Here is a 25193-nt window from a genome sequence, read left to right on the forward strand (position 1 = left end):
TTAGTCATAATTTTGCCAATACACCTACACCACTCATCGACCTGAGCATACAGCGACGATGGCACCTTCACAGCCCAATTTCCACGCGATGATCAGAAGACAGGACGGAGCGAATTCGACTGATACTAGTAATGGGAGTGGCTCCACTGCAGGTGTTCCCACTTGTGTGATCACTTGGTGAGTATCTCCATAGGGATACTGTGAGATACCATCGCACCAGACTGATGGGTGAATTATGTAGTATGTCACAAGCTCCTACGACGGGATGTTCAGGCGCAGACGACTGGGCTTGTCTCTGTGCCTCTTCAGACTTTATAAATTCAGTTGGAGTGAGTTGATCAATATATGCTCTGCTGTTACCACCACACACCGTATAGGCTCGATGCTGATATATCCATGTTGTGTTTTAGGCATGTTGGACCTCCTCATGTTCTTCTGCGGACGCTGCATACGGATCAGCATATGCTAATCAAGCTTGTTCCTTTTATGTAAGTCAATTACCTTGTATACACCCGTAATATACCGATCTGACGTATGTTTCGCTTTCCGAAAGGGTGTCCCGCTTGGAAGTAACAGTACATCCTCGACTACCACCTCGTAAGTTTCCGCACAACATCTTCACGCCTCCACCACAGCTGCTGACATCGTACTCATTCACTCAGTGAAAGCGAACCTTCCGGTACTGCTGTACTGTCGGAACCTCAAGTGACATCTCGCTCGTTCGTCAAAGTCCAAGCTGCTGTGAGTGATGTTTCCCTGTTTAACTAGACCTTTCTCTCAGACTTGGGTAAAATGACTGACAACAAGCCATTCCATTCAAAAGATGAGCTCTATCACCTCATTGTTACTCTCCATCGCTATCATCCTGGGTGTCTTATCTTGTAGAGCAAGATACAAGAGGGAACAAGCTGCTTCTCAGAATAGGTAAGTTTCATCATTTGAGAAAGATGCCTTGTCATTCGTCCAATCGCAATCAAAGTCACAAAGACAGTATCCAATGCTGATATTGGCCATGGCGTTCCTAATTAGAACATGGAACGGAGTCACCGGATTGACCACGATGGATTCCAAAGCACCTACTAAGTCTAAAACTTCTAGATTTTTCAACAAATCAACCCATTCTAGTGCATTTGAAAATTCTAGAAATGGAGCAAGCACTTTCCAATCTGATAACTTCGGTATTACCTCTTCCAACTTCGGTGGTAATACCACTTTAAACAATACACAATCTTTCGGTATTTCCCCCTCTGGCAGACCAGATAGCGGTGGTGCAGCCAATAACAATGGAAGATTTACGAATCGATTGACGTTAGGTGAGATGAATAACAAATCTGAAGAATGGGAATTGAGTGATGTAAAGAAAGAAGAATCAAGTATAGATGGATTTAATGATATTTCACCAACATCATTTGAAAGTAAGATGGAGTCCGAGATGGAATCGAGATTGACAGATCATGAAAATAATGGAATTGATAGTACGGTAGCATTGAATGTTTTACCTAAAGAAGGTAAAGGTAGAACTCATGCTATCTAATCAGAGTAGTGACTTCGATACCTTCTGTACATAGAGATGACCATATTCTTATATCTAGTCGAATTGCATATTTGTTTTGATTGGCTTGTGTTTTGTCTTTTTGGTTGATTTTACCTAGGTATATAAGCGAGGATATATATGTCTGGATAATAACATGCAACGTTAATATCTTATGATTTATTCAATTGCCGATATCTATCAGACTCCGGCGAAATGAAAAAGCATTGAACATACAGAGCCAACTATTCATGCGGATGAACTATGCATGTAACAGAATGTATAGCAAGAATATGCACACTACACGTCTTATGCTGTCTGAGCTTGTCCTTCACCTCCTAGTGACTCCTGAGCGATAGCTGACCATCGTCTCTTCACCTCTTCTGATACTTGATCTTCTCGCTCTTGCCTTCGTTGCATGATCTCTCGGATGGTGTTACCCTATGAGGGAGAAGAGAATGTCAGTCATGCAGCACATGCGAGGTCAAATTGGACTGTCTTGAGTTTCAGAGAGAGATTTATGATGTAAAGAGAATAGAAAGAACCACTCACCATGTTAGCATGAGTCTTCGACCTCCATCTAGTACCTCTATAGTACTTGAACATAGCTCTCTTTCTCATCTGTTCCGAAATGTTCAAACTGTAATTATCCTGTAACCACGTATCCCTCGCTTGAGCCCATTGATCTCCTACACCATTCTTCAATCCTTGAGCATAAAGTTCATCCAAATCATCAGGGTAATGGAACGGTTCGTTCAATCCTACGACCGCTCTCTTGTAGGTATGATTCGAACCTGATTTTCTCTGAACTTCACCTGTCCTCGATCGTCCAACTTCTCCAATATAATTATCAGTCCTGATGAACGTGACTTCTAGATTGTAAACTGCTAGAAGGTACGATCGTAAATCGTTCTTAGTCATTGAAGGTGGGATACGGAACGTAGCGATATAAGGATCATATTCTTCTCCAGGTTTGACGTGATTCCTCATCAAACGAATTTGAATATTTGGAAGATATATTCTCTGTCCTACGATTTGACTGTTTGGATCGATCACTTCTTCACCTTCTTGACCTTCTATTTGACCCTCTTGTTGCAATTCGGCGCTGATTCGCTGACCACCCATTACGCCTAACAAATACTCATGTCTTGCGACTTTACCCCTCGGGGCATATCCTCTGATTCTAGATCTCCACTCTGCGGTTCCCTTCAAGAAGCTAGCTCGAAGTTCCGAATCGTTTAATTGGGCATTATCGAATGTAGCGCTAGCCAATAGGGATTGATAATCTTTTTCTAATTGATAAGGGAACTTCTTCTCGATATTGGCGTAATGAAGATCTGAGTCGGATAGAGGTGATAGAGAGGTGGTTCGACCAGAGGGATGATCATGTTCGGTACGACGTCTACGGACTGCTTGAGGGATGGTTTTGGAAACTGAAGGAGCGGAAGGGAAGATTGTGGAAGGGGTGGTGGATGGACCTGCTCGAGCAGGGAAGGTGGCGAATGCTCGTCGGAGTATACGAGACATTGTGGTGTATGAGAAGTTGGGGATGGTGACGTTGACTACAATCTGTGTTGAGCAAGAGATGTTGATGAGGATATTCCAACCATCGAATACCAACTTTTCCAGAAATCAGAGAAATCAGAAATCAGCCTTGGACTTGAATTACCTCGCATTCGGAGATATACGGGGAAATGACCCTCACCGTACAAGGAAGATCGCTTGTGGCGTGCCCCAAATCAACCATTTTACGTAACTTGCCCCGTCACTTTATTTATCTAACGCGTGTCATGTCCATGTCAGGATATCAAGTGAGTACAAAGGTCAACAATAAAAATCAACAGTCAATCATCAACATCAACAACCTCGTCTTGCTTCATTATAGCTGGACACTGTTATTCCATATCTTGACATACTCCTACCTTCATCTGGTCAAGATGCAGCACCTCGACACACGACTGCAGTCCTTCAACGCAATCACAAAACCCAAATCAAAGGTCAAACCGGCATTTCCACTAACAGAAAAAACCCACCCTAATCTTACACCGGATCTGCTATCTCAAGCTGGATTTTATCATACACCGGGGTCGACAGAGGAATCATGGGATAACTGTAAATGCTTTATGTGTAATTTGGAACTGGGAGGTTGGGACGAGGGAGACGATCCATTCGAAGAACATTCCAAGAGGGGTAATTGTGCTTGGGCAGATATGGTTTGTACGGTTAAGATTGAGAAGAGGAAGAGAGATAGAAGTGATGGTGCTTATACGTGAGTGTGCTCAAACTGTATATCTTTCTCATTGCTCGATCCCTGATGGGATCGATACAGGACAACGTATGGGACGGAAGAATCCTTGCCTCAATCGAAAGAGTCTGCATTGATAAGAGAACAAACATTCAAAAAGTGGTGGCCTCATAAACAGAAATCGGGATGGTTGCCAACAGTGAAGAATGTAAGATCTTCTTCTACCATACCAGCTGCATGTTACTGGAAACTTGTCCCCTTTTTCGTTGCTCATACATCTATTCAATTTCTATAGCTCGCCCAAGCAGGTTTCATATATTACCCTTCTAGCACGTCGAAAGACACCGCCATGTGTCCGTATTGTGAATATGCTGTAGAAGGCTGGGAAGCAACAGATGATCCTTGGTATGATACCTTTCAATTGTATTAAATTCAAACAGTGGCAATAGCTGATATGCCATGCAGGCAAGTACATCAAAGTAAAGTCCCCGACTGTCATTTCTTCAGAGCTGGGTTAGCAAATGGAGGACCAAGTAAGGACAAATCGGTGAATACTATCCTGCCCTTGCTGAGCTGTTATCTAAGCTGATCTAAATATAGACCAAGGCTGCTGCTAAACCGAAGAAGTCTGAAGCTTCCAGAAGGTGAGTTTAGCTGGAAACAGCATGTGGAATTATGTCAAAGCGCAACTGATTAACCGTGATATACAGGACAAAACGAGCTACTACAGCTGCTTCTCGTTCGGTCGTTCCCGAACCAGAAGGAGAGCCTACTCAGGCGACCAACCTGCCGTCCAAACCAGAGTCAATCACCGTATCGGAAGGGAATGATGCTAAGAATAAAGCTACCAAACCTCGTTCTACTACAACAAGGAGGAAGACAGCTGCTCGAGGAAAAAAGAAGGAAGACTCAGAGGAAGTAGAAGCTGAACCTGAAGCTGAGACTCAAAACAAAGAGGTAGACGAACCAGAAGTGATAGTGATTGGGAACGATACAATAACCTCGATATCTCAGACTCAATTGCCAGCAACGATATCGGAGGAGGAAATACCAGTGGAAGATAAGGAGAAGAAGGGAAAGGCCAAGAAGGCGACTAAAGCCAAACCTAGAGCTACTACCGCCAAGTCAAAAGGAAAGAAGAAGAAGGTTGAGGAGCAGGAAGGTCAAACGGAGGATGAGGTAGTTATGCAGGAATCAGAGACTGAGGGGCAGTTTGGAGAAGAACCTGAATCAATACCTCAACCTCGATTACGGCAACCTTCCAAACCTGCTTCTCAGAACAAATCACCATCTTCTAAACCATTACCACCTCTGCCTCCAGCTAGTCCGATATCTCCCAGACCATTATCCCAATTAGATAGGTTCACCAATATACCTCCTTCGTCACCTATCCCATCAGTCAGCTTAGGTACACCAAAACCCAAATCACTATTACGGTCTACCCAACCCTCATCAGCCAATAGACCATCACCTCATTCTCAATTGTCTAGAGAAGCGTTAGATAGTTCTTTAACGCGTGGTGCGATAGAAGCTAGAAAGGTGATGGAAGATCTGATTGCTTCTCCAATAATAAACACGAATATTAAGAATGACCGGGAAAAAATGGCCGAGGGAAAAGAGGAGGTGGTGAAATTGACGGAAGAGCAGAAAAAGATGACGTTGGAAGACCTGATTAGGATGGAGATGAAAAATAGGTATAGGGAGATGCAGAAGGAAGGAGAAGAGATGATTGAACGGTGGGAGGAGAAAGCGAGGAATGAGAGGAAGAAGATTGGAGCTATATGAGATGAGGTGTAGAAGATGGTTGAGCGATAGGAAGGTGTTGAACGGGGATTTTGGGCTGTCTATGTTTCGGATGGTACAGAGAGGATCAAGATTAGTATGTAGAGTAATCATCTGGATACCTATCATTTATTGTATGTATTGTTATTTGTCAACCTCACTCTTATTCTCAATCGCCTTACCTTTACTCTTACAACCACTGGGGACTCACCTTCAGACTGAACCATGACAAGTGCTAGCTCACTGTGCGTGTACATATTGATGGGCATCAGGTTGCTCATACCTTATGACCGTGCATCGAAGCATTACTACTTATTGTGATTATGGACAATATGATGTGATGAATCTCAAAGACATATGACAGACCGAGTGATTGCTGATCATCGGGCTGGATGAGCTTGGCTATTCACCTTATTGACCTCTGGAATCGCCAGAGCCGGAACCATAACCAGAACCACCTTGGTAATCGGGATGACCCCTTGGTATGTATGTACCACCAGTTGCTACTCGTTGTGGGTACCCAGAAGGCGTATAAGTGGTCGGTCCCGCAGTGGCAGTGGTAGTGGCACCACCTGCAGCACTAGGTGTACTACTAGTGGCAGTGGCGGTAGTAGTGGTAGGGGGATACTGAGAACTTCTAGCAGAAGTCGCTTGAGAAGTATATCTAGGAGGTGCTGAACCGGCCTCGGAATGTTGAGATGTTCTAGCTGAAGCCTGTCGAGATGTATATTCAGGAGGGGCAGAACTTAGATTTGAATATCTTATAGGTGGAGTAGGTGCCCCTTCGGAATATGCTCCAAGGTGACTCATACGACCGGTTGAAGCTTCGGTAGAAGATGACCATCGAGATTGCATATTTGCAGGTGGTTGTTGATCTTGAGACTGACCTTGTCCTTGACCTTGACTACTGGACATGATGAATATATGTTCAAATTCAAATCGATATGTTGGCGAGGTCGATGTGCTGTAGTATACCTTGAACAGACTCAGCGAAGGAGGATGAGAATGGAGAATTGGATATCTAATATCTGATATTTTGACAAGATGTGGAGTGGTATTTATACCTTTTCCCAACATTTGGCATACGAACAAAAAGGCTACACGAACGCTGAAGAGGTATATACAACATGTTGCCTTCTTCGACTAGGTAATTTACCTAGCGGTTCATACATCAGTAAATGTGATTATGCTATACAAAACCCGATACGATATTTCAACTCCACTAGAATCAGAGGGACATATCGTAGTGCTCACTCGCGCTTGATGGTATGATCGGGGTAGTCGAAGACGGAAACCTTTATGCCGGCCTCTAAATTCAGACAAGACCAAATCCCAATGACCGAACGATCGAATTAGATGGCCTATCGTAGCTCTACCCGACCTTATTCCCCTCACCGATAGAAGGATTGATCTATTATGACAAAATCATGGTTTTGTCAATGAGTCTTCGCTATGCGCATATCACACCTTTTTACTCAGTCTTGTTAAGCTTTTCTTTCTGCTTGTAAAGTATTGGTCATTGGCGGATTCACAATGAGCCCGAGGCCTTCGTACCTTATTCGGCTTCATCCGTCTTCTCGTGGTAAGGTTGTTGACAGACTCAGAATACCGAAATGCATCGGTAGACTGTTGGAGTTAGAAAAGCGAAGATAACCTTGCGGCCTTCTCAAAATGGAGGATCTCATCATCTTGTTCTTGGCGCTGTGATTGTAATTCGTGTAACAACTCAGCGTATGCCAATGAACTGAGTTTCAACTTCCTTGGTGGAATTTGCAGATATTACTTCTTATCCCGAGCTTTGATATATATTCAAGCTGCGCTAGGAGATGAGGCTAACATGGATGTGATAGCCTTGCATATATATGTGAAGTACGAGCTCCGTTAAGATCCTTTCTTCTCTGTTCATAATCAAAGGACCTCTAATGACTATCGTACTTAGATGTCTTTAGGCTAGTCCCAATCAAGTCAAGCCTGCTCTTCTTTTCCTCATCTACCAATGTGCTGCCGAACCAATCACAAGAGATCATGGTGTTTGGCAATAGTCTTCCCTCCAATCGTTCAGAGCATGTCCTCAATTATTGGACGGACCGTCAAACCAAGTACATCTCAGATGGAACGGTCGGTCCAGGATCTATCCCTTCTTCTGCACTTCCCGAACTGTCTTTCCCCACCAGACAGGATCATTCGGTATATCCGAAGGGTCCTCGTCCTCGTATACTCTCTTCAGATATTGATGATGATAATACGGAGGAGGAGAATCCTAGGAAGTTGAGGGTTGGAATTTCACCTTCGACTTCAACCTCGAGGGAAACAGCAACGGGCACTGAAGAAGGGACCAAAAAGCGCATGAAGGAGGATGGAGGGAGTGAAGCGAGCATGACGAAGAATGATATTCGGACTGATAGCCAGAGTACGAATGCAACGAGCAAGACCTCTGATGAGGCGGATCAAGAGGATAAGAAGGAGGAAAAGGCGATTACCCACTCGGAACGATTTGATTCAACAGTATCGTCAAATACATCGTCAAATACACGTGATACCTCCACGAAGGGTAATTCTGATTCTGAAAGTAGTAATACTGTTACGTCTGGTTGGAGGTCTGTACCAGTCACCACGACGATCATACCGAATGGGTCGTAACAGAACGAACTTAATGCACTTCTGTATCAATCCGGTCTAAACCAAGAGCTGAACCATGAATATTATGGTGGGGCCACAAATAAGATAAAACGTCATATTCCTTGTTCCCTCCCAAGTCAAGTGGAGGTTGAACGATGATGGATAATTTGGAGAGCAAGTTACTCAGACGTTAACTTCCTCATTATAAATATCCTGGGCATAGATCATACTCAGATTGACTTGTACGATGCCACCTAAACGACCATTGAAGCGACGAGGGGAAGAAGATGATCGACGTCAAACTAAGAAAGCGGGGAAGAATAAGAGAGAGATCACGTATGACACTTATGATGAAGCTTTAGATGGTAGGTTGGTGCGTTCATTTCAATGGGAAACAGTAAGCTGATGATAATGGAACAGGAGGAGTCGAGATGGAAGAGAAAGGTGAAAGATATAGGGATGGTGATAAAGTAGGTGATTTCGCTGTAGAACATCAAAGGCTAAGTGCTAACACAAGCATTAAAGGCCCAGCGGTTTTATGAACGAGCGGTGGAATTATACGAGAAAGCATTAGGGTTCTCACAGACGTACGATGCGGCCTACAACCAGTGAGAGAATCAACATTTTACTATCTCATCCAGAGGTCCAAGGAAACTGACATTTGGGTAAAGAGCAAGAGCGTTATATACCCTATCAACTTCATTCCTCCTCCCACCTACCTCTTTAGCACCTTTACGCCGTTCCATCGAATTGTACCGTCTAGCAACGACACTCACCAACTCGCCTTTACTTCGTATGGATGTCGCTTTCAACCTTTCGCAATCATGTTCATCTCTCGCAGATATACTGGAAGACCTAAATGTGGATAATACCCAGATAGACGAGGTGAGGAAGCTGAGGGAAGAAGCTAGGGATATCTTACAGGAAGTTATGGATGGACAGGAGGAGTACCTCCGAGCGACGAGCGAAGAAGATGATGTAGATGAAACCGAGGAGGTGGTTGATGAGATGGAAGTTGCTCCGGCTGACTCTGCTCAGGACGAACAGAATATGCAAGTTGATGAGGACAAAGATCAAGATGAAGATCAAGATGAAAAAGAAGGATCATTCGAAACTCACCTACCGACTCGTTCGACGTATATCGACACCGTTCTTACACTCGTCGATACCCATCTATCGCTATGGACATCCACCACAGAACCCAAAACGCCAAGTGAAGAAGAACAAATGGCTGTCCGACAGATATTAGATCGAGCAGGGGTACTTGCTCCACCGGGTCGACAAGCTGAATTAGACTTGTGCGAGGTGAAGGTACTGCTGGGTATGGATAGTATAGTATGGGAGATATATAAGAATCAAGCTCATCCTAATATGGGATTAGAAAAATCGTTGGAAGGTGCCATAGCAGCCCTTACAGCGATATTAGGAAGTTTAGATATAACTCCACCTGAAGATTTGACTGTTCGACCGGAAATCCTGACGATTCTTAGTGATACACATATGGAAAATGCCAATAGGATGTTGGTATTGAACAAACAACTTCCTCCTGGACCTTCACCATTGGCTCAGCAAGCTTGGTATCACCTTTCTCAAGCTACCTCCCATCTCACCACTGCTCTTGATCTACCGACAAATGCATTAACGCCAAAGGCTTTTAAGCCTTCTGTATTGCTTAGTCTGAGTAAAGCGAGTTTGAGGAGAGCAAGGTTGGCGGATATACATGAGACTGCTAAGAGGAATGTGGGACAGTTGACGGATAATGCTTTTACATATGCTGCTAGAGCGGGTGAAGGGTTGGGAGTGAAATTTGTGAAAATCGATGGATCGTCGACTACAACGGGTTCAGGGATGAGTCTCAGTATAGGTGGTACGATGGGAGGTGGGGAGGAGTTAGCATGGCAGAGTGGATGGGAGAGTGAATTGTTGATTAGGAACATCATCTTACATCAACTAAGAAATGGACTGTATGCTACGAAAACGGATTTGGTACCTGAGGAACAAGATAGACAGAAGTACGGCGGTGTATTACAGAATATAACGAAGAAGTTGAGTGGATTGAAAGGAGAGAGAAAGTTGGGAGCGGATGATGTGAAGAGGTTCTTAGCTGAGATGGAGGATGAGGAAGGACTGATAGAGGACTTGGAGAAGTCGTGGTGGAATGAGCTGTTTGCGTAGGGAGATGAAGATTACAGTATAGAATCGCGATGGACCGGACCGGACTGAACTACAGTATGTAGCATGGCCCAAGTGCCGTTGCACCGCAGTCAAACATCCCCAACGGACACAGCTTGTATGCACGGACAAACCCAAAAACCCAAAACAAAATACCTGAAAGCAAGATCTGTGCGTGATATGAATCCTGAATGAAACGGACACTGACTCTACCCCTTTCATCCCTTTTCACTGCTGATCGTCGTCAAGAGGATTTCGCATACTGATGGTGTTTGTAATTGTTTGTGGCTTGAGTGCCTTTGACATCCATCTTTAGATTGTGAGATCTATCTCACTAACGAGGGGAAACGGATACAGCAGTCACCCCCCGATGTTATCGAAGGAAAGGGGTAAGTGTATATGTGATGTGTGAATCATCAATATCGATCTCTTGCCAATGCACAAAAGAATAGACGTCATTTGACATGTACATCTTGGTCTGATCGTGAGAACTAGGTATACGAGTATACTACTCTGAAAGGAACAGGTCGAGAATTGACTTTGTCTCTGTCCCCTTGTTGGAAGTGATATTGCGATCTTATCTACGTTTGTTCGGATGAACAAAGAAGCTCAAACAGACAAAGAGGAAGAAGGAAGTAGTCACCCATCTACCCTTATTCTTACTCCTTGGGGAAAAGATGATCTGAAAGATCTCGGATCTCGAATATGTCCACGACCACTACAACAACCACCTCACAAAATCAACCATTCACGTTAACATTGAGCACCAGTCATTTCCCACCTTTCACATTCACACCTTCACCTACCAAGCCTAGCTCTTCTCCCTCATCCCGTTGGGCGACTATACCCACCTGTCCTGCATCGACACCTTCCCGACATATCAATCAGAAAGACATATCAAAATCACAATCGTCAGGTACAATTAACAGGGAGAAGACGATGTCAATGGACAGAGATAGATTATCGATCGATACTTTCACTTCTGTCATAGAGAGAGATACGGTGTATTCCAGAGCTAGTACTGTGAGTATCTGGTTTTTGGTGATTCCTGGCATAACCTCAGATGTTTCGTGCTTTAACATGTCATGGGCTATAGGTTGCAGCCATTCTCCGATCACTTGGATCATCGACATCGGAACGAGAACAGGGTATAAATGCACTCTGCGGTTATATAGAAGGGAAGAAGGGGAAGGGCAAGAACGAAGAGGAGATAAGAAAGAAATTGAATGTACTGGAAAGTATGGTGAGTTTGGTGAATGAAGTCATTTCAGCTGTCAATGGATATTTGTGAGCGTGTGACTGAACGGTTGATGTTGTAGGTATCTGCAGATCTTGGAGAAATATTTGTGAAAGGTGAGCTTTCCTCTCCTTCCGCTCAAAATCGACGAAAGATGACCAGATCTTAAACTGATTTGTCCCTTACAACAATCGAAGCCTCCCTTAGATCGGGTCTTGCACGGAAGACCACCCATCCCCCACCTCCTTTCATCCCTGTACGACCAACACATCGTTCTCGACTCTCCCTGGCCTCCCTATCCAGCATACGATCCTCCTCTCAATCTCCCTGACCACCTGTACCCCCCATCAAGCCCGCGGAGGAAAGTCCCAGACCGGATAATTCACCAATAACTTATACTTCACCTTCTTTCACCTTCTCCTTCTCGCCCGTCTCGTCTTCTTCATCCTTTGCCACAGAATCAGGATCGATCTCGATTTCCAATTTCGGATATAATCCCTCGACCTCTTCTATTACGCCTTCATCATCATCTTCCCCGCCACCTCTGACATCTTCTTCTTCTCCACATACTTCTATACCATTCACCCCTTATTCGCCCTTCGCCCGGGCCCATACTCTGACCAGCTCGAGTACATCTAGTGCATCTTCGCTGGGTAGAGCACCTACTTTACTTAGTCCTCTGGCTATTGGCGGATGGGGCAGATCATGGGAAAGACCATTACTGAGAAGCAACGACGATGATCGTAAATCGTCTTCGAGGCAGAAGATGGTATTCGATGGGATATCATTGAAAAATTTCCCAAATCCACCGGATCATATACCTTCACCGTCCAGTCCTGGTCCCGATGAAGCAGGCAAGATCGATACTCGTTCTGAGAAACATATATTCACTAGGGAATTTCTCGATTCGAATAGAATATCGCGATTTTTTCACGTTGATATTGATGATACGACGCATGATTTATCACCTACGAAATCCACCTCACATACGTTAGATCAATCATGGTTATCACTTAGTATATCCGATGTGGATGATAAGTCTTCAGTGGGATTACCGAGTGCTGGGTTACCTGATTCCACGCCCACTTCCACTAGCAGTGAGACTGGGAGTGGGGCGTTCGAATGGGATAGGATCATACAGAGTCAGTCAGCCATGGGCGTGGGGATGGGGTTGGACGATGAGAGGACCGTAACGGGTATTGAATCTAGTAGATGGTCGGCGGTAATCTCGAATGTTGAAGAGGTGAGTCGCGATAAACACCTCTCAATCAGTTGATTGATAAATACACTCTCTCTCATAATCTACAGATCGCATCATCACAAGATCGTTCTGAACTTGATAAAGGTCCTACAGAAGCCTCGTTACTGCGAGATGCATACCTTGTGAGTCGTTTAACACTTGACTTCTCTCTGGTACGAGGACGTGAACTGGACTGATAGTCCATTGCTTTGTTGCTTACTGCAGAGCATGATCAATACCCCACCGTTGATCAAAATACCAGGACCGGAACAGGGCGATTCACATACTATCTTAATGGCTTATGCTCAACCAGCCGCTGCGTGATCACTCATCAATGTAGGTCGCCATATATCTGCAATTTGTAGAGAAGATCCCGCTCTTAATCTGTCGGAAGATGGTCTTGGTCTGAGACTGTATGTTATATCAGTTTGTATATAGCGATCTTACATGTTTGATGTCTATGATAGATTTCCAACGATGTTTGTATTTCTCACAAAAAGTGTATCTAATTGAAGAGCGGGAGGTATTTTTGAGAAAATAGTAGTTTATAGTGATTCTACTTATATAATGTTACAGTATAATGATGTGATGGAATAATGATTGTAGGATATGATATACAACATGATAAATTAGATTAGCTTACATTATTACAAGAGTAATCATCATGTGTCTTCTAAACCATATTCATCTTTTCCTGCTCCTCGTATCGTTCTCGGCCTATGTTTTCGCTATCACCCCATCCTAATCTTCAATCTTCAGGTGAGATCCCTTTGGGAGGAGCTTCCATCCATCCTGCCCTCTTAGCCAATTTGTTTAAAAACCATCCGCTCAATCCCCAAACTTCCAATTTCTCAGATGATTCTCCGTTCTCTTCCAGTCCTATTGTCCGATTTGGATTCTGGTAAGAACCATGTCGATCATCTCCCTTGACTTGCTGCAGCTGTCGATTGTGTTGATTTAGGAGATAATCTTTGCAATCTATTCGGTAGTATGGTTTATTCAAATCTAATCTGAAGTAATGTACGGACAGCTTGCTTGGATCCTGAAGAGCCGATAGAGGTAGAGTTATAATGGAGGATACCTCCTCGGGATTCGGGGTGAGGTCGGACAGAGGGAGAGAAGGGAGGGTTTGGGGGATTGATGGGAATGGTTGAGGGTCGGAATGTATGAATCCCTATATGGTCAAGAGGTGAGATCAGTATGGTAAGTTACTATCACATACACCGTAGAAGCTTGACAACATCCCTTCTCTGATGATACGAGCTGAAAGAGAGAACACGCAGAGTTCTTTCTTCTATGTGGAATCAAGATATGAAGGAAAGAACTCATACTCACGACAAAAGGCCATACTCTACTCTTATTACCTAGACTGTACTCTGGCTCCAGCATACCTAATATCTCGACGTGAGAGGGTGGTATGGCAAGTTCTTCTTGGGCTTCTCTCAATGCTGTATGAACGAGTGAGTCGTCTGTCTAAGAAGTCAAAAGGAAGCAAAAAGGGAGTTAGTATAATTCCATATCGGTCAGAAAGATCTTGATGTTTGACCAGACAGTACATTAGTGAGATATAAGAGGACTCACCTGATCAGCTTTCCCACCTGGAAAACTATCCAGCGGTCATTCATCATATCAGCTTTACCCTTCCTTTTCTCAATGAGAACTCGCTCACCTCACTTCCCCAGCATGTACCCTCAGCCCCCTCCCTCTCACCTCCATCAACAGATGCGGCTGATCACGTATGTTCATGAGCGGTATCAATATAGCAGATTCGCTGATGGGTTTACTCGATCGGACGTTGTGTGTAGGAAGGGGTCTAGGTAGATTTGGAGGAATGAGGGATCGTCGGAGTGTACGGAGGATGGCTGTACAGAATGGTTCGAGGGGTGTGGAAGGGGACATGTTCACGGCACTTGATGGCGATTGACTTGATACTCTATAAGCAGTCCAGAATTTAGATAGGAGATCAAGCTACATCCAACATTCACCGCTGCCCTGTCTATATATGTAGATGGGTTTTGTTTATGAATTATCTGAATTGTCATACGCTCGGACCGTCTCACCGGCGGATGTAGCGCGAGTGCGGAGACTCCGGTTACAGGTTAAAGCCGAAAGCGAGTCTTGGATTGAGGTACGCGTGGATGACACGTGCCAGGAAAGGAAGAGGATTAATCGAGTTGAGTTGGAGAGATGGATGAAGGGTCACTTTCCTTTCTGCACTGAGTGATGTTGGATAAATAGTCTACATACCAGCAGTATAAAGCAACAGAACAAGACGACATCAGTGAGCATATAGCACAGGCTGTAGAAGGATCAACAACGATAGTAGCACGAACAAGCACGACGAGAAAGCGACCCAGTCATACCAATACGTACCAAATCAAACAACCAGACAACCTTCTTGATTCCTCTTGTCCACGACCATCCACTCTCACACCACCGAATCTACAATGTCATCTTCTCTCACCGAAGAAGAACAGCAGCTGATTGACTATCGAAACGCGACAAATCTCAGATCAGTCAAGCGAGCAGACCCATCCGTAGCTCAGATATTGGAGACGAGCGTTTATTCGGTGTTTTATCATTATGATGACCAGGGAGGGAAATGGGAGAAACAGAAATCTGAGGGACCGTTGTTCGTCGTACAGAGGTGAGTGAGAGTGTCATATCAGACTTGTGATCAATGGATGTTCAGTACGAGCGCACATTATGAAGGGTCTTCTGGAATGTGATTTGATGGCTTTAGGTTTTGCATCCCTACTCACAACTACGCTTGGTATGGGAGCTATCAATGGAAAGACATCTCCTTCAAACTTATGCTGAGATACTCTTTTCCCCACATGGTAGGGACAAATCCCCAGAATGGTCGTTGTACATGTTAAATCGGCAAGGTCTAAAGAACCCCGCCATACCGCTCGTACCTGGTGAAATGAAATTGACCGTCATTGATCAAGGGATGTTACAAGTGGCTCGAAGAGGTGATAGTGAGTATATCATGTACCATATACTAGGGAAAGTCTATTGACCATGAGTGGGCCATCGAAACTTTTTAGAACAGCGGATAGGTATATGGTTCTCTGAAGGTCCTGACGCTGTTGAGAGATTCAGGAGGACGGTGTTAGGGTAAGCCGATAATCCGGTGTATTCCTTTTGCGAAGATAACTGACATCGCTGTAGTATATGTGGAGAACCCTCCAAACGGACTGATCTGCCGTCATCCCCCGCAAACTCAGCCGCTCAGCCTGTCCCTCAGAATGAAGATGGTTTATCGAGATTATTCGCAGGACTCATGAAGGTATGTTCAGCCTTGTATACTGTAAAACCACCTCATATGCTGACCTGATATCTAACACAGTCACCTCCGATACAATCACCTCCCGTACAACCAGCTGTCCCTACCCCTCCTACCCAGACAACGACAATAACGACCACTACAGTATCTACGACCAGTCAACCGATTTTAACTGCCGCTACCGCTCCACCACCTCCTGGACCTATACCTGTTCCCACCCCAGCAGACCCCTCCTCTACCCACGCTCATCTACCTGTATCCCCACCCGCACCACCAGCTCCGATCCAATCTCCACCTGGTCAGACCGCCGATGATCTCTTGATGAGCATATTAGGCTTAGTTCCGCCTCAAACACCACAGCAAGTCTCTCCCCACCAACCACCACAACCGTCCGGACCAGAATTCCAAAATGGTCCTCCTACTCACAACATACCTCCCGTACCTTATCCGCCCGTACCTGATCTTCAGCAATTCCCAATCCAGCAATTCCCACCTCAAGCGCAAATGCAACAGTACCCATCACCTCACCCTCACCCTCACCCCCCTTTTCCTCATGGTCGGCCGACACCCCCACCTCAGGTCGGTCAATATTCACCAGCTAGTCAACCTCAACAACCTCAACAGAGGTATCATAAAATTGGAGATGCGACATTCGCCCAGACTGCAGCTACAGCAGCAGCAGCAGCAGCAGCACCTTCACCTTCGACTTCTAATGCTTCACCGGCGGTATCGTTTCACACCCCTGGGAGCCATACACCTAATTTGAATGGATATAAAAGCAATATCGAGTCAAGAGGTATAATAGCTGAATCGTTCGTTGATGGATTACAGAGGAGAGAACAACAGGAGGGATTGAGAGTTGCTGGTATTGGATTAGGTAAAGAGGAGAGGAAGATGGAATTCAGAAGGAGAGTAACGGATTTGATCTTGGTAAGTTATCTACGAAGATACATGAACAAATTGGTTTGGTCACTGGTGCTGATCGTTTGTGATGATGTAGTCGGATGAGAGGTTTGTGGATGAGTTGTGGGAGACGTATTTGGATAGGATGAGTAGAGCTGCTCAAGGTGGATAGGATCGGTTGGTGGGATCAGGAATCACGATGACGTAAATGAAAGGTGACTTATTGGCGGTTGAAGTGCAGTTCGAAATACACTCAGATGGAAGCATGGCGTATAAGGCGGTGGATAGTAGTTTAAGAAGGGGGGCGGAAGAAGTGAGACGGTGGTCTATCATACTTGGCTACATGTTATAGGGTACTTCTTTTTTCCTTTTTTTTTTTTTTGGAAGTATATGATAGCATCGCGAATGCGATACTATGATGATGATCTGATCTCTTAATCATCTCATCCCTTATGCATCGACCAATATGATGATCACTCGAGTGTGCAGGCTATTGGTCTATATGATCCTCCCACTTTCACGCTGTTACAGCTGAAACGCGTGTTATCTTTTCTTTCTACTAGTACGCGTGGATAAGAGCAAGACTGTGCTTCAATTATGTAATCGAGTCTCACTCATCACTATCACTCTCACTCTCACCCTCACCACTGACGTTGATCCGAAACATCCTCCTGGTGGTGGATCATACACCATATACTATATACCATATACCATACTGCTCACCACAGCAACGACCATACTCGGCACATCCTACTAGCGAGAAGGCTCACACCCACTCAGAGACTTCGGACTTGTATAGACCCTTCCACCACCTCTACCCCTCATTCAACCTGGAGTACACCTCCAACGACCACCCATCATGTCCCTCCCTCTCCACCTTCGATCATACCGCGAGAAATCCAAGGACGAGCTCACCCGGGATTATTTCAACGTCCCTGTACAATCTTCTTTACCTGGTCCCTCTGATCCACCCTCGGTGGTCAAGTTGAGGGAAAGACCATACAAGAATGGTCAAGAGGAATTGCAAAGTATGGATATAAATGCTGTAATCAGTGTGGAAGGTAAAGAAGAAGTTTATGTGAGTTGCCTCTTACCATACACCATACCGAAATCCAAGGATCATCAAGATACTGATGTCGTATGATGATAATTGGTAGGCCGGTCGACTCAGCTTGTTACCTCCCTTCTTATGTTTTATAAGTCTTGATAGGAAATCATGTAGATGTACGATCCCTTTATACACCATCAGAAGGGTTGAGAGGTGAGCTCACCGTTTGACTGGATCTCGTATACCTGACCCAGCCTCTTTCGAGTCTTCTCACACTAGTTACTGATTTCTTGTCGCCTGCACAGACTCAACTCGAGGGCAGGTGTATTCGCTTTATCACTTGCGACATGGCATGGGATGAGGATTGTAAGCTACTTCTTCTTTCACAATTTTTAGAAAGCAATGGCTGATATTGACATGTTATGGTAGATCCTCCAATTGACATCACTCTTACCGACCGCTGAACATTTTGCGATTTTGTTGAGGGATGCCTTGAAGTCGCAGGTACGTGCAAAGCTTGATAAACATCACCAAATATATCTCCTCTCAATGACAACTTGAATATTGTTCATCCATATCGCTGATTAAGCTGATCAACATTACCTAAATACATCTGTCTAGCTCTCCGCAATGAAACAGCTCAAGCCTTTCCTCCCCTCCCTCTACTCCGAATACCTCCTATCCTCTCCCGTCTCAACGGCCGCAGGCCAACAGCAAACTGACCACTTGTTGCTGGGTACAGAGCTAAATGAAAAAGCTGGTGATGTCGGTACGGAAGCGGAGAGCGATTTGAGGGGACCAGGAGGAGAAGGGAAAGGGATATACCAAAGAGGATTAGGTGAACAGTTTGGTTTCCCAGGTGATGCGAGGAAAATGAGAGAGAGAAGTAAGATGAAATTGTGGAGAGAATATTTCATGAGTGAGTGAGATCTTGCAGTGCTGAATTGTGTCCCTGCTCAACCTTGGAATTTAGATGCTGCGTTGGTATATCTATACACTCGAGACGTCGCTGATATCTGCTTTTCATACAGTTCACGGACGGAATCTCACTTGTAAGCTAAAATCTTACGGCCGTCCTCTCGAGCGATGCAGCTTTCTGATTCTGTCAAATAGTACTTCGTTATCCACCTTTCCAAAGGCTGCTTCAAGTTGGTCTACCATCAAGGTTGAGAGGTGAATTATGGGAAGTCATGTCCGGTTCCGTCTGTGAGTTTAATTTGGTTGCACAATCATTCGATGTACCATAATTGCGATTGACCATATATTCCTTTTAGACCTCCGATTCGCCAATCCAGAAACATACGGATTATTACTTTCCCAAAATGCTGGCAAATCCTCGCAGTCCACCGACGAGATTGAAAAAGATTTGAATAGATCTTTACCTGAATATAAAGCTTATCAATCAGAGGAAGGGTTAGCTAGATTGAGGAGAGTATTGGTAGCCTACAGTTTCAGAAATCCTGAACTTGGGTAAGCTGCATTACTCCTCTTCAGCATGCGCACCAGCTGACCAAAGCATCAACCCTGTAGTTATTGTCAAGCTTTGAATATAGTTGTTGCTGGATTACTTATGTGAGTCAGCTAGGTTGTCCATCACTTTTTGAGAATCAGCTTACGGGGCGAATATAGCTACATGTCGGAAGAACAGGCTTTCTGGTTGTTGGAAGTACTCTGCGATAGGATATTACCTGGGTACTATAGGTAAGCTACATCTCCCGGCATAGCTTGCTTGCACGTAGCTCACATGTCTGTCCAGTCCATCGATGGAAGGAACATTGCTCGATCAAAGAGTCTTCGAATCGCTCGTCCATCGATGCTTGCCAATGATCCAGGAGCACTTCGTCTCGGTGGACGTGCAGATCTCGGTGGCTTCCTTACCGTAAGCTTTGAGCTTAGAGATGATGAGCTGAAATATAAGCTGACACAAATAAACCTACAGATGGTTCTTGAGTTTGTATATCAACTCTATGCCGCTCATCTTCGCTTTCAGGATTGTGGATTGTGTTTTAGCTATGGGTGTCAAGGTGTTGTTCCAGATTGGCTTAGGTGAGCTGTCCAGATTGCGCCGCTGCTGTTCCTAGCTCATGTCTGTGTTACTCTCAGCTGTTCTCAAGATCAATGGTGAAGCCTTGCTCGAAGTGACCGACGACGGGATGTTCATCAATCTGATGCGATCGTACTTCGCTACTATCGGAGACTCTGCTCATCCCGACCATCCAGATCCCCGAGTCCGGGCTATAACGAATTTTCAAGAACTGCTGGTTGTCGCATTCAGAGAATTCAACGTGATCACCGACGAGACCATCACTGCCGAGCGAAAGAGATTACGAGCAATAATTTCCGATGAGATCGAGAAGTTCTCTAAAAGAGCTGCGGTCAGGAATTTGAAGAATGTTGGGAAGTTCTCAAAGGACCAAATTGGGATAATATATGATCATTATTTCTCTGCCATCTGTTCACCTGAAGCTGGACCTTCGACCTATCCCGGAAGTTCTCCTCTACCAGGAGATCAATTTGATCAACCGAGAATACAAGTCGATGCTCAAGGTCGAGTGGAGACTAGGATAGATCATAGGACGTTTAGAGTATTCTTATCGCAGATTGCTACTTGGGCGAGAGAGGAGACTGTTACCACGAATGCTTTCATACAGAGGACGGATAGACGAGTGGCGGACCATGAGTTGATTGATAGGTCAATTAAGTTCATACATCTATTGTGTAATTAAACTGACTCATTTTCGGTCCACTAGATTGTTCTTCGCCTGGGATTCACAGAATCAAGGTACCTTGTCATTACAGGATGTCGTATTGGGTTTGAATAGGGTGATGACTGCTGGGTTGATGGAATCGATAGAATGGTTCTTTGAGTTGGTAAGTTTGGTCATTGTTTAACAACACTTGAATTTAGCTAATGTGAAGATTTAGCATGATAAAGATAAAGATGGGTTCTTGACTAAAGATGAAGTTATCCAGCTATCTGAATCATTACTGGTAAGCTGATTCATTGTGCTGCACCTCAAAAGCATAGCTGATGATACATGATAGTTTATCTTCCGAAATGAACCTGGAGATATCTACCTTGCAGCAGTATCGAAATTCATTCTGAATGCATATGAATTTGGAGATGCGACTGCACCGGAGGGAAGTGTAGATGAGAAAATACCTATACATGGTGATAAGGAAACTGCATCAGGTGCGAGAGAAAGATCAGATTCGTCGGCTGGTCCGCATAATCTGCCATATCTAAGTGAGCTCCCGCGTGCATAGACCTCGTATCATAAGATTTTCAGCTGACAAAGTGGTTTCTTGCATAGATCTCGCGACCTTCCGGATGGTTGTGCTTGCGGACGAGTTACTGGAAAACTTCTTTGCGAATGACTTGACGGCTTCGTTCCAGTTGGAACAGACTGGCGATGAAGATTATCATCAAGCTCATCAGCGACCTGAAGGACTATTGGGTGGATTGATGAACCTCGTGGTGACTAATGAGTGAGTTGAGCGATGTCTCAATAGATACTGTCCAGGGTCTCGGGTCCAGCTGATACTGATATTCTCTTGCAGGAACAAGAACCGATTGAACAGACTTGCCGATGGTTTCGGTGCCGCTCTAGGCAAACACGCCGAATGGAGAAAACCCGCTTTAACCAAGACTGTCGAACCGTCCACTTCGTCTGGAGACTTGAAAGCTAGAGAATCTCTCTTGACGCCCGCTCAACAAGCTGGACAATTCCAACGACCTACACCCCCCAGACAAAGATCATCCTCGGCTGTATCTCAGGCATCTACTAAGACGGTTGAATCGACGACTACGATCGGTACACCCGATGAGAAACGTTCTCTGGCAGATGTAGAAGCTAGGTACAGGGAAGAAAGTCAGATGGTCAAAGCTGCTCAGGAAGCTGTTATGCACCGACCTAACTTTGCAATTGACGCTATTGGAGATTCTGATGATGATGGAGAGGGAGAAGGTGATGATGTGATGGATGAGGTTGAGGCGTTCTTGAAGGCTCATGGGGATGATGATGAGGGGTTGAAAGGGGAACAGAAAAAGGTTGCAGAAGGTGAGTCAACCGTCCGACCATTACTCTGTATCACTTGATCAAATGTCGAGGAAAGATTAAGGCTGACGTCTATGTTTGAATTCGGTATTGATAGATCTCCTCAAAGCTGAGCCTATGGGTAAAGGCAAGAAGAAAGATAGTTCTTCAACTTCAACTGGTGATTTAGTCGATCTGTAATCTAAGATGATCCAACCGATCTGAACATCGTGGACAGAAAAACGATCGACTTTGTCTCCTTTATCTCCCTGTAGCTTGCCTTCCGCTTTACTATTATGACTTTATATCAAATCCACATTCCTCATGGGACTACCTCGAACATCCTTTTTCATGTAATATAGATGCAAACATTATTCCTTAGCTCCATATCTTTTTAACTTGTTCATTTTGGCGTTTTTTCTCCTCTCAACCTTGTTTCAATTATCTCTTGATGCCTTTTAATGCAATATATGATCCACTTGAGCAACAGAATGATGTTTTCAGTCATGCAAGAAAATGCTATATGGTATGCATGATGCGACTGAGCCTGCAAATAACACGCAACTATGAATAAATTTACAAATGTATGATATGCGGATATATAAGATATCGGTAAATTGTCAAGAGTGATCTGGAAGTAATTATGTATACGATGAAGGTGAAAACAATCGTTCAACCTTATCATGAATTACAACATCTTTTCCTTGCCATATACAAATTTCATATGCGAGCATCAAGAGTAGTTGACCTAAAAAATCGACCAATGCCGAGTGGATCGGTAAGGTGTATGAACTAACAAGTGCACGATCAGCAAATCTGTACACTTTTCATCTGTAGTTGTTGTTGTATATTATTGGATATGGTAGGTCACTCACTCTGGATCTAAATCTTTGGACCAGAAGAACAGGGTCATCCAATGAGCCAATACCAGCGATATACCAGTCTATAAATCGTCAATAGTCAGCTTTACCCCTGGAAGCATATGGTGAATTACAGAGAAGCTTACGGTCAAAGCGTAACATGCCCAACCTGCTAGCCCCAAATTGATATCTATCCATCCTGCCCAACTTACGAAGCCCAGGAACGCAGCTTGGCATGGGAATGCGATTAGGTATAACGTCATAGCGCTTTGTAAAGGTGTCAAGCCGTGATGATTCATACTATTACTTGGTGACGATAGAGTTTCCGAATGCGGTTTGGGATGGAGTAGTGTATGAAGCGAGGTAGAAAGTCTATTGGCGTGGATGGCACCGATGGAACCGGTCAAACCTTTTTGAATAGCCACATCAGAGATATCCAGTATATTCGCTTGGGGCATTGTTGATGTGACCTCATAGGTTACTCACCTGTCATGGATATAGCCAGTAGTGCAAATCCACGGTATTCCCCTACACCTTTAGCTAGGACCATACCCGTGCCACTTGATATGAGCATTGCGCCAATCTATTGCGACATTTATAGGCCTCAGTGTCAGTCACCGACTTCAGTATTGATTGTGTTTGGAATAGCAACTATGAAAAGCGGATGCAATCCATTCAAACTCACCAGAGGCACCCATCCACCTTTAGCTACATTCTTGACCCATTCGTTCCTCATCACTCGTCTAGTGAACCATCCAGCTGCTATTGACATGACTATTACCGCTAGTAGCGGTATGACAGTATCCATTGCTCCGACTAACGCTGTACCCAGCAAGGCGAGGACGAAGAGGGTAAGCAAGTCTCCGAGACATGCCGCAACGGGGGGTGTAATGTTGTCTATCCCACAAAGAGGTGTCAGCTCGAATGAGTGCGAGAAGGAATATATTCTCGATCAAGTCAGATATGAGTACTCGGAGGGACTGATTACTCACCAGGATCAGCACCCCACCATCTAGCCAAAACGATCAAACTACTCATAAAACTGCCCAAAACAGCTGACGATATTCCTGCTGCACCCATCCCTGTAGCCAGAACCATTAAGAGCTGCTTGAATCCCGGTCTCGTATATCCTTCATGCCACTCTTCACCAGCCATCGATAATCCCGGATCTTCAGGTTCGGGCGGTGCGATCACCGTAGTGGTATCTCCAGGTGATGGTGAATCACCCAATCGATGGATGGTAATCCACCCTAAGAAGAATGAAATTACCGCTGCGAGGCATGATATCAAGAGCGCTTGTAGACCCAACAAGGTCAAATTGGCCATGATCATCTTTTTTCGGGTGGGTTTATGATCCAGTTCACCTATATTGGCAGAAGTTCCTAATCTCGCTGATAGACACATTTCGAGATTTCCCTTGAGATTACCTATCATCGGAACGAGGATAAAGAGCTCGTCGACTCGGCGGAAGACTCGCCATCGCGCGAGATGCTCGAGGAGTTCGCCGGTGAATACTAGTCCGACTAGCGAGAGGAGTAAGGAAGGCGTTGACTGATATAGTGAGAAGAAATGTTAGACAAATTGGATTGGTGGTTGTATACAGACGAGTAGATAACTCACTTCTAACAAGAGACTCCTTAAATCCCTCCATTTGCCTATCCCCTTCAAATTGGTATTCCGAATCCCATCGTCGGGCTCAGCATAATCCATATCCAACCTTCTAGATCGTATAGGTTTATCCAGATCTCCATCTATCGATATCGAATCTGATCTTTTGATATATTCCTCATCCCTTTCCAGACTGTCATTCAACTCATACTCCTCAGCAGCGGCTACTCTCGTATGCTCCCCTTGCCTCGTATCTCTCCCTTTCCCTTTCCAAGATCCATTAGACATCTGCGGAGTAGTATTCCCCTTCCAAGTTGGAAAAGCACTTTCAACCTCCCCTTTATCCACTCCTATACCCTGTCTCGCCGAGGAGCTATTCGAATATCCCTCGTTCTTCCTACCACCAAACGAGCTCTCTCCTAATTCGTCATCATATACTCTTTCATAGTTGTCATACAAGGTTTCATTGGATGATGAGCCGAGAGTCGCAGAAGGCAGTCGTTTGGCTTGTCGATATTGTTCGGATATATCTCGCTTGAGGATTGGTGACATGGTGTTTGTGTTTGAGGTCACCAATGATTACGAGTAATCGGACTTGTGTGATTCCCTCTCGATGGACGCT

The 25193-nt window shown here is 44.7% G+C and overlaps 11 protein-coding genes across 11 annotated transcripts; 7 read left to right on the forward strand and 4 right to left on the reverse strand.

Moving 5' to 3' along the window:
- Window positions 1-58: 58 nt before the first annotated feature.
- On the forward strand, window positions 59-1534 carry I203_107164 (uncharacterized protein; the record flags this gene model as incomplete). Its single annotated transcript, XM_019145248.1, has 7 exons — window positions 59-177; window positions 242-329; window positions 411-488; window positions 554-597; window positions 663-741; window positions 824-924; window positions 1030-1534. 7 exons carry the CDS (start codon window positions 59-61, stop codon window positions 1532-1534), a joined length of 1014 nt encoding a protein of 337 aa, XP_019005067.1.
- Window positions 1535-1840: 306 nt separating this feature from the next.
- Window positions 1841-3058, reverse strand: I203_107165 (mitochondrial 54S ribosomal protein uL23m; the record flags this gene model as incomplete). Its single annotated transcript, XM_019145249.1, has 2 exons — window positions 1841-1972; window positions 2084-3058. The coding sequence occupies 2 exons, from the start codon at window positions 3056-3058 to the stop codon at window positions 1841-1843; spliced, it is 1107 nt and encodes a 368-aa protein (XP_019005068.1).
- Window positions 3059-3468: 410 nt separating this feature from the next.
- On the forward strand, window positions 3469-5561 carry I203_107166 (uncharacterized protein; the record flags this gene model as incomplete). Its single annotated transcript, XM_019145250.1, has 6 exons — window positions 3469-3800; window positions 3861-3984; window positions 4072-4181; window positions 4242-4323; window positions 4377-4420; window positions 4487-5561. 6 exons carry the CDS (start codon window positions 3469-3471, stop codon window positions 5559-5561), a joined length of 1767 nt encoding a protein of 588 aa, XP_019005069.1.
- A 408-nt stretch (window positions 5562-5969) lies between these two features.
- I203_107167 (uncharacterized protein) lies at window positions 5970-6473 on the reverse strand (the record flags this gene model as incomplete). Its single annotated transcript, XM_019145251.1, has 1 exon — window positions 5970-6473. The coding sequence occupies one exon, from the start codon at window positions 6471-6473 to the stop codon at window positions 5970-5972; it is 504 nt and encodes a 167-aa protein (XP_019005070.1).
- A 1110-nt stretch (window positions 6474-7583) lies between these two features.
- I203_107168 (uncharacterized protein) lies at window positions 7584-8198 on the forward strand (the record flags this gene model as incomplete). Its single annotated transcript, XM_019145252.1, has 1 exon — window positions 7584-8198. The coding sequence occupies one exon, from the start codon at window positions 7584-7586 to the stop codon at window positions 8196-8198; it is 615 nt and encodes a 204-aa protein (XP_019005071.1).
- A 226-nt stretch (window positions 8199-8424) lies between these two features.
- Window positions 8425-10352, forward strand: I203_107169 (uncharacterized protein; the record flags this gene model as incomplete). Its single annotated transcript, XM_019145253.1, has 4 exons — window positions 8425-8542; window positions 8598-8647; window positions 8703-8785; window positions 8849-10352. The coding sequence occupies 4 exons, from the start codon at window positions 8425-8427 to the stop codon at window positions 10350-10352; spliced, it is 1755 nt and encodes a 584-aa protein (XP_019005072.1).
- Window positions 10353-11054: 702 nt separating this feature from the next.
- I203_107170 (uncharacterized protein) lies at window positions 11055-13150 on the forward strand (the record flags this gene model as incomplete). Its single annotated transcript, XM_019145254.1, has 7 exons — window positions 11055-11372; window positions 11446-11592; window positions 11669-11702; window positions 11784-11842; window positions 11939-12829; window positions 12895-12969; window positions 13052-13150. The coding sequence occupies 7 exons, from the start codon at window positions 11055-11057 to the stop codon at window positions 13148-13150; spliced, it is 1623 nt and encodes a 540-aa protein (XP_019005073.1).
- A 424-nt stretch (window positions 13151-13574) lies between these two features.
- I203_107171 (uncharacterized protein) lies at window positions 13575-14725 on the reverse strand (the record flags this gene model as incomplete). Its single annotated transcript, XM_019145255.1, has 4 exons — window positions 13575-14000; window positions 14162-14299; window positions 14408-14432; window positions 14496-14725. The coding sequence occupies 4 exons, from the start codon at window positions 14723-14725 to the stop codon at window positions 13575-13577; spliced, it is 819 nt and encodes a 272-aa protein (XP_019005074.1).
- Window positions 14726-15273: 548 nt separating this feature from the next.
- On the forward strand, window positions 15274-17190 carry I203_107172 (uncharacterized protein; the record flags this gene model as incomplete). The annotated part of the gene is made up of 6 exons (XM_019145256.1): window positions 15274-15473; window positions 15671-15807; window positions 15877-15946; window positions 16001-16118; window positions 16179-17045; window positions 17116-17190. 6 exons carry the CDS (start codon window positions 15274-15276, stop codon window positions 17188-17190), a joined length of 1467 nt encoding a protein of 488 aa, XP_019005075.1.
- Window positions 17191-17877: 687 nt separating this feature from the next.
- Window positions 17878-22304, forward strand: I203_107173 (uncharacterized protein; the record flags this gene model as incomplete). Its single annotated transcript, XM_065518144.1, has 19 exons — window positions 17878-18096; window positions 18176-18279; window positions 18372-18432; window positions 18496-18570; window positions 18688-18985; window positions 19098-19118; window positions 19180-19272; window positions 19341-19536; window positions 19597-19638; window positions 19696-19767; window positions 19823-19945; window positions 20006-20112; window positions 20170-20758; window positions 20817-20937; window positions 20992-21057; window positions 21112-21313; window positions 21381-21555; window positions 21628-22127; window positions 22222-22304. The coding sequence occupies 19 exons, from the start codon at window positions 17878-17880 to the stop codon at window positions 22302-22304; spliced, it is 3147 nt and encodes a 1048-aa protein (XP_065372874.1).
- Window positions 22305-22744: 440 nt separating this feature from the next.
- On the reverse strand, window positions 22745-25123 carry I203_107174 (uncharacterized protein; the record flags this gene model as incomplete). Its single annotated transcript, XM_019145258.1, has 7 exons — window positions 22745-22895; window positions 22979-23046; window positions 23110-23372; window positions 23450-23546; window positions 23649-23860; window positions 23956-24514; window positions 24584-25123. The coding sequence occupies 7 exons, from the start codon at window positions 25121-25123 to the stop codon at window positions 22745-22747; spliced, it is 1890 nt and encodes a 629-aa protein (XP_019005077.1).
- Window positions 25124-25193: the final 70 nt, after the last annotated feature.

Source organism: Kwoniella mangroviensis, chromosome 2, assembly GCF_000507465.2.
Source record: "Kwoniella mangroviensis CBS 8507 chromosome 2, whole genome shotgun sequence".
Lineage (NCBI taxonomy): Eukaryota > Fungi > Basidiomycota > Tremellomycetes > Tremellales > Cryptococcaceae > Kwoniella > Kwoniella mangrovensis.